General features: G+C 33.8%; 1 protein-coding gene across 1 annotated transcript; it reads left to right on the forward strand.

Annotated features, from left to right (window-relative positions):
* The first annotated feature begins 6,435 nt into the window (after positions 1–6,435).
* Positions 6,436–7,394, forward strand: LOC111784010 (uncharacterized). The gene is made up of 3 exons (XM_023664827.2): positions 6,436–6,525; positions 6,682–6,896; positions 6,992–7,394. The coding sequence occupies exons 1-3, from the start codon at positions 6,436–6,438 to the stop codon at positions 7,254–7,256; spliced, it is 570 nt and encodes a 189-aa protein (XP_023520595.2). The 3' UTR covers positions 7,257–7,394.
* The last annotated feature ends 3,146 nt before the right edge of the window (positions 7,395–10,540 follow it).

A 10,540-nucleotide genomic window follows, 5' to 3' on the forward strand; every position in this document is an offset into this window, starting at 1 on the left:
CCCTAGCATACTTATTTTAAAACCTTGAGAGGATGAGCAAAAGTGTAAACCAAAAATGACTTTTAGCTTCGACATGTAATAATTTGGAAAAACAAAAAAAAGACAATATCTAATGGACTTTTCGCTATTTTTTTACCATCTTTGATCTAACTTAGAATTATTTGGGAAATGCCAATAGGACAATATATGCTTAATTTTTTTACAATTTTTAGATCAGACTTGGAATAATTTATTTTTAAGATTAGAAAATGATAGTGTAAAAATTAATCATGTTAAAATTAGAAAATAAAGGGTGAAAATGTTCTTGAAATTTAATATCAAACTTTTCACATGTTTTCACAGTATTTTAAATATTCTTTCTATTTTAGCATTAGGACAAATATCATACAAAAATGAAACATCAAAATAAGATTAATGCCATAGAAATTTATGGGTAGTAACAAATCAAAATAACAAAAGCGGCTCTAACCGCTTGGTTTACATATTTTTAATCCGTTTCGAATCCTTTCCTACTAATTTTTACCCTTCTATAGTCCGCTTTAAGCCTAAAGGGTACATGAGCCCCGGTGAGTCCATGTGCTTGTGGTTGGGTCGTGTGTAGGAGAGTACTATACGTCGAACATTGCTTGGACTAGAAAGCTACTTAGGTATCCCCTTCATCATTTCCTTTCATTCTCTCGTTTTTCTCCTACTCAACGTGCTTTTCTAGCCCAAACAGAACCTAAAACCTATGATGAGGCAGTTGGCGTCCCATTATGACAGCAGGCTATGAATGATGAAGTTACAACTTTAAAACGTAATCATACTTGGTCTCTCGTTGCTTTATCTCCTGGCCATAAATCTATTGGTTGTCATTGGGTATAAAAAATTAAACACAACTCTGATGGTTCTATTGAACGTTATAAAGCTCGACTGGTAGCAAAGGGATACACTCAAGTTGAATGTGTTGATTACAAAGAGACATTTTCTCCTACAACGAAACTAACTACGCTTCGTTGCTTACTCACTATTGCTGCTGGTCGAAAATGGTTCACTCATCAGTTCGATGTTCAAAATGCCTTTCTCCATGGTAATATAGACGAGGAAGTCTATATGTCTTTACCATTAGGTATTCGCCAATAGGGGAGAATACAGTATGTCGGCTCCATAAATTTTTTTATGGTTTAAAACAGGCTTTCTCGCAATTAGTTCTCCACATTTCTTTCATTGTAGCTCTTATCTATGTTGATGATATTCTATTGACAGGCAATGATCTCGAAGAAATTCAATCTCAAGACTAGTTTACTCGAGAAATTCCTTATCAAAGATTTAAAGAATTTGAAATATTTCATAGGTATTGAATTTTCTCGATGTAGAAAAGTAATTTTTATGTCTCAAATGAAGTATGCTCTAAACATTCTTCAAGACATAGGTCTTACAGGAGCACGTCTAGAAAAATTTCCTATGGAGCAAAATTTGAAAAAATTTTTAATAGAAGGAGAGAAGTTGAATGATCCACGTAAATACAGACGGTTGATTGGCAGATTAATATATTTAATCGTTACTAGGCCTGACATAGTGTATTCAGTTCGTATTCTTAGTCAATTTATGCATGAACCAAGAAAACCACATTGGGAGGCATCTCTTCGAGTTTTGAGATACATCAAAGGTACCCTTGGTCAAGGACTTCTACTACCATATGAAAACAACGTAAGATTACAAGCATATTGCGATTAAGACTAGGGTGGTTATCAAACTTCCAGACGGTTTATTTCTAGGTTTTGCATTTTCCTCGAAAATTCAATTATTTCTTGGAAGTCTAAAAAATAAACCAATATGTCCAGATCATCAGTAGGAGCCGAGTATCGAGCTATGGAAAATACTTGTTTAGATTTAACTTGGTTAAGATACATTCTTCAGGACTTGAAAGTTCCATTGTCCGAACCAGCATTATTGTATTGTGATAATCAAGCAGCATTACACATAGCATTCAATCCAGTTTTTCACGAACGTACGAAACACATTGAAATAGATTGTCATATAGTTCGAGAAAAGTTACAAGCTGACTAAAATGCAATTGGCAGATATTTTCACTAAAGCTTTGGGAAGACATCAATTTGATTTTTTGAAAGACAAGTTGGGTGTGATTGACATACATCCTCCAACTTGAAGAGGAGTATTAAGATATAATATTTAGAGTATATATTATAATAATTAGTTCTAGAATATATCTTAGATATTCGTAATCCGTTAATATTTTATCTTAGTATTTGATGAGTATATATTTACCCCTTATTTTTAGGTATTAGTTGGTAACTTGTATCCTATTTAAACGTGGGGAACATTAATGAATATCCTACTTTCAATCCCACTTCTGTTTCTGATTCTTAACAATTTCACTCTACTGTTGATTTACTTGTGACTAAGGACAGCATAATTGTATGAGTTTTCATTTTTGGCCAACATTTTTCATTTTCAACTTTGGCGTGACTCAACTCTTTCAAAGTAGCGGTGACCTATAATAATGTTTTCGTCTAAAATTGTAAAAAAAATAAAAATTATTTAGTAGTTTTGAAGCGAGTAATATGGCATAAATAGATGTACTTTAAAAGTTCAATTATAATATATGGAAACAATGTAATATTTTAAAATTTTAAACCAAAAAAAAAACATATTTTTAGCTAAAATATAAACAAAATCAAATGACCCAAACATAAGGTGAACAAAAAATGAGTAATAATTAAAACGGTTGATATTTAAATTTTATAAATTTTAGTTATTAATGAAATGAGTAGGGTGGATAAGTATGATTTTTTTAAATAATTATACAAAAATAATAACAACCCGATAATCCGATCCAGTTCAATCCATGAGTTTTAAACTTTGTTTTGATTGCTCGAGTCACCGACTAATATTTTAAATTGACCTAAAAGATTTTTTCAACTCAACCCGTGCCTATCTCCATCCAATTGGCACAATATTGCTAGCTATAATACTTACAGTGAAAGGGTAAAATTCGCATAAATGCCATATTTAAGAGTTTTTTCCCCTTTATATTCATATGTACAACCTCTCGCGTTTATAGTTAAACCTACTTGACCTAAAACTATTATATATATATATATATATATATATATATATATATATATATATATATATATATATATATAAATAAAAAAGAAAAGAAGATAGGATTTGTGTTATTCACCCTTCATTTTTTTTCGAGATATTTTAAATATTAGATATTTTGTGTTTTTTTTTTTTTTGCTTCTTAATTATACATGTAGGGGTATTTACGATCGAACTATCCAAATCTAAAAATTTTATATCTTACATCAAAAAGTGGGATTGAGCATCAAACATTTGATAGTTCACAAGTTGATAATGGGAGTTCGTTACTATTCCGTCGTTTATGTTTGATCGATAACCCTTCTCCATCAAATTGAAGTTTAATATAGTTATAAGAAAGAGTGGAGCGGTCATTGGTGTTGCAGTTCGTGACCCTAGTGGAAAAAGTACGATGAAATTAGATCAAATTAAATATTTAGTTAGTTGTATCGAGCTTGTCAATGATAGTGTTAATATAACACATGCGGAAGCAATTTCAAAAGCATGTTCAAAAGCATTAAAACTCAATGAGTTTGAATACTAACCTTTCGTCGCTCAAGTTTCTTTTTCCTCGCGAACCGATTTCGAACCACCACTAATGTCTTCTCCACTATTCTCTGGCCTTTAAACGGGATTGTGGAATCCAGTGAGTGACTAAACTTGGGAGGAATTTAGTATATATGAAGAGAGAGTTTGTGAGAGGTTTTTCTCAACGTTTTTTTCCAAGGAAGACCTTCAATGTATCATGATCACTCTATTTATATGGTCATGTTTGCATGTTCATGCAAATTTGAGATCACCAAATTTTGACACTCAAAATTCCACTCAAATTTGTGGGGTTTATTTGGCAAGCATGCAAGTTTGGTTAAACTAAATTTTGACACCTCAAAATTCCACTAACTCAAACATGGATTTTTCCATTAAATGAAGTCAATATCTTGGCTTTCTTCAAATTAATTTTAAATTAGAGTAATATTAATGATTAATTAAACTATTTAATTAATATTTAATATTAATTCAAATGTCAATCCCAAATGAATTCCACATATTTGATTAAGATATTTTAATCTTATTTAAATATTTTAGATTCTCTCTTTTTGTTTAATTCGTAAAAAAAAACAAAAAATGCGGTTAAATATATCATATATATGTAGTGCATATTCCCTAATTTGAATTCGAACACTTCGAACTCACTCGTCACACTGTTCTATGGTTTAGTCAAGCTAGCAGAGGGACCTAATGGACCTATAGATCATGGGCTCCAACGATCCAAGATTAACTTGTTAAACTCATTAACCTTGTTAACCAACATTCGTTAACTTCTAGGACACTCCACTATAGCCTAGTAGTTGCACTCCCCTCACTATAGATATATTCCTGTCCATTTGACATAACCATGATTAGTAAGTCGATCCTTCACAGGTTGTTCGTAACTAGAGCTGGGTCAATTTACCGTTTTACCCCTGAAGTTACTTCTTGTTTCTTATGTCTCACTGATCCTCTAATGAACAATTGGTTTGTGGTCCAACCAGTAAACCGAATCCCTCTCAGGCCAATGAGAGGGTGAGGCCCCTTGTTTAAGACCTGGAGTCAGTGCTTAAGGGAACTACCTCTCTTCTATCACTAAAAGTGGGTAGGAGTGAATTCCATCTTACACCCCACGTCCCGAGCCATTCACCCAGTCGTACCCCTGAAATGCGAGGCGTATTGAGTCAGCAAACTCGAGTCACTCTCACCCATGTAAATCTAAGGATAATTTCAAATAAACAGGAGTTCATGGTTAGCTCAGGATTAAAATCGAGTTACCTAGGTCATCGAATGAAAAGAAAATCAGTCTCAACAGTAAACGACATTATAAAGTGAGAGTGATTTTCTTCATGGTTCGATCTTATGCAATACTCATTGCATAGGACACCCCCACTCACATGTCTCCACATGTACAATTTAGTGATCACATTGTTTATGTCATATACAAAAGTGGGTCGCATCCATAGTGTCCCCAGGACAAGGTACTCAACCTTATTCCCATACTATAGATCATTTTGACTATATACTTGAACTTGGTCCACTCTTATGTCTCTACATATAGTTCAAGTAATCATACTATAATCAGAGTGTTCTTAGTTTATTGGATTTAGATTAATAATCATAAAGTTCACTTTATTCAATAAAAATCTTTACGGAATAAACAACAATAATAACTTTATTGAAAATAGAATATGTTTTTGTTTACGGACTATGAATTTTAGGACATAAAACCCAACAGTCAAAAGAGTATTTCTTTATGAAGTATTTCTAAAGTATTAAAGGTGTGTATTCATTTCTTACTGCTTAAAGAATATCGGGCTATCCTCTCGAACCTTTTGCACAAAATACTTTGATAAGTAAACAACCTTTAAACGTTTGTTAATTCTATCTGCAACTAGCATCATTGCAGTAGGGACCAAGACCATCTTTTTGTTAATCATAAGTGCAACTAGGTAGCTCGTGAGCTTGCTACACACGCTTAAAAACATACACAGTTGATGTCTTGGCTCGAGGATCACCCTCCACAATTCGACCATCTTACACCTTCCATCTATGCATTACTTCGTTTTTTTTTAATGTTTTTTCTATTATGCACGCTAAAAAGAACTTAAATTATAATAATTGGGTTGGATTCATCCGGTGGTTCACAAGTAATTTTGAACACTCCCACATGCATCAATCAGTGTATTTTGTTGTTCCTTTTTTATCGACCCGAACCTTTCTTGTGGGATCATTACGGTCAGACACATTAATCTAGTCAACATGAGCTTGTTACTTACGCCTGAAGACATAGACCTATGATGATTTGGCATGGAAATCACCCTCGACCACTCGACTCTCTATTTAGTGGTTTGCTTTATGTTTTTCTCGTAAATATGCTCAAAAATAAAAAACTAAAATCATAAAAGTTAGATTGATTAAGTTATTCACACGTAATTTTGAACACAAACATGCGTCAAATTGTTCATTGTTTGTTTGGGTTAAAAATTAATAGGCCAATCATTAATATGGTTAAAAATTAACCCTAGATAAAACCAATGCTAGCTGGCCCAAGTGACTTTTTAAAAGTCCATTTTTATTTCAAAAAACTATATAATTCCTAATTAAAGTAAAAAAAAAAAAAAAAACAACCCAACAAAAGAAAAACCGTTTAATTCCATATTTTAATTATGCCTTTGGAGATTAGGTAGATTACACGGTATGCATTGGACTATGGTGAGTACTATAAATATCAAGCATTCACTAATCTCATTCCATAGTCTTCCCATTCTGTTTCCTATTTTTCTGAAAAACTCTTTTGTTCCATTTATTTTGGGATCAATGGCTGTGTCTATCAAGATAATGTCTGTTATTGTCGCAACTTTAGGTGTGATATCCTTCATATTTGGAGTCATAGCTGAGAACAAGAAGGTAAGCTTCTGTTCATAAATTGTTTGATTCTTATTGTGTAGATATTTGTGAATTTGAAACAATCACAACAAGATGAGAACCTCCCAACCCATGCAATATCACAAGCTCCCTCATTGATGTTCACTATTCTTTCTTGTTGTGTTTGCGTATGGGCAGCCTGCATCTGGAACTCCCATCCCAGGCAAAGGCATTGTTATCTGTCAGTATCCAGCAGACCCAACTGTGGCCTTGGGATATCTTTCTGTTTCGTTTCTTCTTGCTTCTTCAATTGCAGGATACTTCTCTTTATTCTATCCATACCAACGAAAATTTGTTCCTCGAGGTGCCTTGTTTAAGAGCACCAGTTTCTCTATTTTCTTCAGCATTGCCCTGTAACTTCTCTTTCCAAATCACATCCTTTACTCTTCATTGTTACCTAAAAAGTGATTTCGAAACGTTATCAATCAAGCTACCTCTGTGTTTGTAGGTTCACAACTGGATTGGCTATAACTTTGCTCGTATGGCCTATAGTCACCGAGCAAATTCACTTGACTCGCAATGTTCATCACAATCTCGAGACAGCATGCCCGACGGCTAAGACTGGTCTTCTGGGTGGTGGTGCATTTCTATCCCTTGATTCATCCCTCTTCTGGTTGGTTGCCCTGATGTTAGCTGGTAATGCTCGAGAGGACTACTTTGATGAAATAGAGGAAAACGGAGACAGTGCTGAGGCTCTTAAGAATAGCGCATGAAATTTCTTTGTTCGGAGAGAATAATAACCCAGTTTCACTTTATTGTGGATTTACTAGTGACGGACTATTAAGTAAGGACTTAAGTGTAAATATGATATTCCAAGGAATGTTCCTAATTAAAATTATAGCATAATTGTATGAGTTTTTATTTTTACTCTTTATTAACAAATGACAACATTTTTCACTTTCAGTGGTAACCTATAATAATTGTAAAACAAAAACAAAAAAAAAAAAAAAACAAAAAAAAAAAGATTATTTTGTAGTTTTGAAGTGTAATATGACATAAATTAATATGTAGCACTTGCCTTAAGGTCGGGATCTAAAATTCACGTAGTCAATTGTACTCGAGTGTAAGAAGAATGCTTGCTAATGTAAACCAAGTAAGTGATCTTACTATCGGTTTGGTTAAAAGTTGATGTTTGTATGATGACATGTGCCACATGGTTCTATACATGATATATGCTTGATATGTGTGAAATCTTCACGGAACGATGTGACTATTGTGTGTGTATAAAACGATATGACTAAGATATCTTTATGAAATGATATGACTGGAATATGTTTATGAAACGATATGACTAGGATACGTTTAGAAAACGATACAACTAGGATATGTTTATGAAACGATATGACTAGAATATGTTTATGAAACGATAGACTAGAATACATTTAGAAAATGACATGACTATGATATGTTTATGAAATGAAGGATATGTGTATGAAATGATATGACTAAGATATGTTTATGAAATGAGATGACTATGATATATTTATGAAATGAGTGGATAAGAATATGTTTATGAAATGACATGACTATGATACGTTTATGAAATGATATGACCATGATACGTTTATGAAAGAATATGACTAGGTTATGTTTATGAAAGAATATGACTAGGTTATGTTTATGTAACGATATGACAATGATGTGTTTACAAAACAATATGATTATGATATGTTTACGAGATGATAAGTCCATGATATGTTCGTGATACAACGTGACTATTTGATGATACGTGAATGTTATGATCACACGTGATTTGATGATGTACTGATGATATGATAAATGTTATGGTATAACACGTTTGGCGATTTAGTACATGATATGCTGATGATATGATGTATGTATGACACGATGCATTATATGAATGATATACGACAAAAATGTGTGGACATAATGCACAACCTCAGTTTATGTAAGGAAACTATGATAAAGATTATATGATATGAAGGAAAAATGGAAGGGGTTGTCTTACATGATAATGAATAAAACTGTTGGAATCTCATGCATCATTGTGCGTTCATACATCCACGAATACCCCTCTTTTACTATGAAATGGACACGTACACTACGAGGCAGAAAAATGATCATTATGTTTATCAAAATGCTACAACGATCATTATGCCTTGCAGTTGTCCGACATCAACAACTCTAGAGAATGCTCGCCAGACCATGGCTTAAGTAGCACATGAGACGCCTTGTCTTTACCTGAAAAGAAGTAGCACATGGCTTGAGTATTTTAAGAAATACTCCGTAAGTGACCCACTATTGGGGTTAGGGAAAGAAAACACATGCAACTCATGATCCAGGGACCTATCATTTAAAAATCATCATAGGGGTGGCTCCAGTCTCAGACAAATTGGATGTGTAATATTTTCCTACACACTACCCACACGTGCGAGTATGAATCCCTAAGGGGCTCGCACACCCCCTGGACCCTCTTTGGTCAAGCTAATCTATAGCGAGTTCGGATGTCAGCGGAACCCCATAGTGTCATGCTCCTCATGAACACCCTTATGATCTTATTGTGTGTATCTGCACTCATCATCATCAATGGGGAAGTATCCCAATGCATATGAACAGACAAAATGCATGACGTCTCTATAATTTTCATCTTTAAATCATCTTTAAGACACAACCCTATACACTGTTCACACATACTCTAAGTAACATGCAAACATTGGCCTTCATACATTCATCATCATTCGTTTAATTAGGGTTGTGTCTTTAAAAAAATTTCGTGATAATGTATCGTGACATTTAGTACTTGCACATCATCTTAATATATGGAACATTGTCAGATTAAGTCATTTCATTATCATACGTGTCGCATCATCTTATTGTTATTCATCATCAACATCATGTCAACATCATGTACATCATAACATCATCATATAACATCATCACATCATTATCTAACGTCATCAAGTTATCATATAACATCATCACATCATTATATAACATCATCAAGTCATCATACAACATCAACACATCATCATCTAACGTCATTACATCATCATATAACATCATCACATCATCATATAACATAAAGCATAAATGACACTTGCAAGGGCCACTGGGCACTTGTCGTCATACATAAGACAAGTCTTCCAACCGAGCTGATAGTAAGGCAACGTACCTGATTAGCTTAAAATGTTGTCACGAATGTATCCTTCATGAAAGTTCAATTCTGCCCTTTAAAATCCAAGTCAACCTAGGTGAGCTTATAACATCAGTTTCAACTTCCAACTTCTATAAAATTATTTTTCTAATGTACATTGGTCCATGTGTTAAATTTCATGCTAATATTAGAGTCTTTCCATAAATAGACTCTTAAAATATTTATTTAGGTTTGTTATAATATTATTTTCATGCAATCCAAAACAACATTTACAAGATATTTTATTTTCTCTTATTGTCGGTTTCCCTTTTAATTATGCTCACAATCCTTACCGACTCTTACTTTTTTCTCTTGAAAGGGCTACATTGATTTCCTTTTCTTTAAATTATGTTCACAAAGGCTTGGAAGAGAACTTGCTGTCTTTTGATGAGCATCTTGCCTCGATATAAGAATGAACGATATGATAAATGATATGATATGAATAAAATGATTGTAGGGGTTATATTTAATAATGTTGAAAATGAAAAATATTGGGACCTCATGCATTAATGTGTGTTCATGCATTTGGGGATACTCATATTCCTTCACGATGGTACGGACACGTACACCACTAGGCTACGTAATGCTGCCGTGACGACTACTGTTTCTAACGGGTATCTAACATAGCATGCTCGCCCGAAAAGGAAAGGGGCTTGAGGTGTGCGAACCGACTCGTGGGTCCATACTCGCACGTATGGGCCATGTGTAGAGTATATGGTACAAATCCAAGCTGCCTGTTAGGATAGTGCCGTAGGAAAATAGACTGTAATGCTACGTCTCGTCATTGCATTCGCATGTTCTTGCATCATAGCTCCGATTGAAGGCGCCCCTATAAGACTGACA

This window comes from Cucurbita pepo, chromosome 6 (genome assembly GCF_057944985.1).
Source record: "Cucurbita pepo subsp. pepo isolate OVF chromosome 6, ASM5794498v1, whole genome shotgun sequence".
In the NCBI taxonomy this organism is placed as follows: Eukaryota; Viridiplantae; Streptophyta; class Magnoliopsida; order Cucurbitales; family Cucurbitaceae; genus Cucurbita; species Cucurbita pepo.

Bases quoted from the DNA above. Each gene is read 5' to 3' on its own strand.
- LOC111784010 (XM_023664827.2), top strand. From the start codon at position 6,436: ATGGCTGTGTCTATCAAGATAATGTCTGTTATTGTCGCAACTTTAGGT. The intron at 6,526-6,681 runs GTAAGCTTCTGT...GCGTATGGGCAG, and splicing joins TCATAGCTGAGAACAAGAAG to CCTGCATCTGGAACTCCCAT. The intron at 6,897-6,991 runs GTAACTTCTCTT...CTGTGTTTGTAG, and splicing joins ATTTTCTTCAGCATTGCCCT to GTTCACAACTGGATTGGCTA.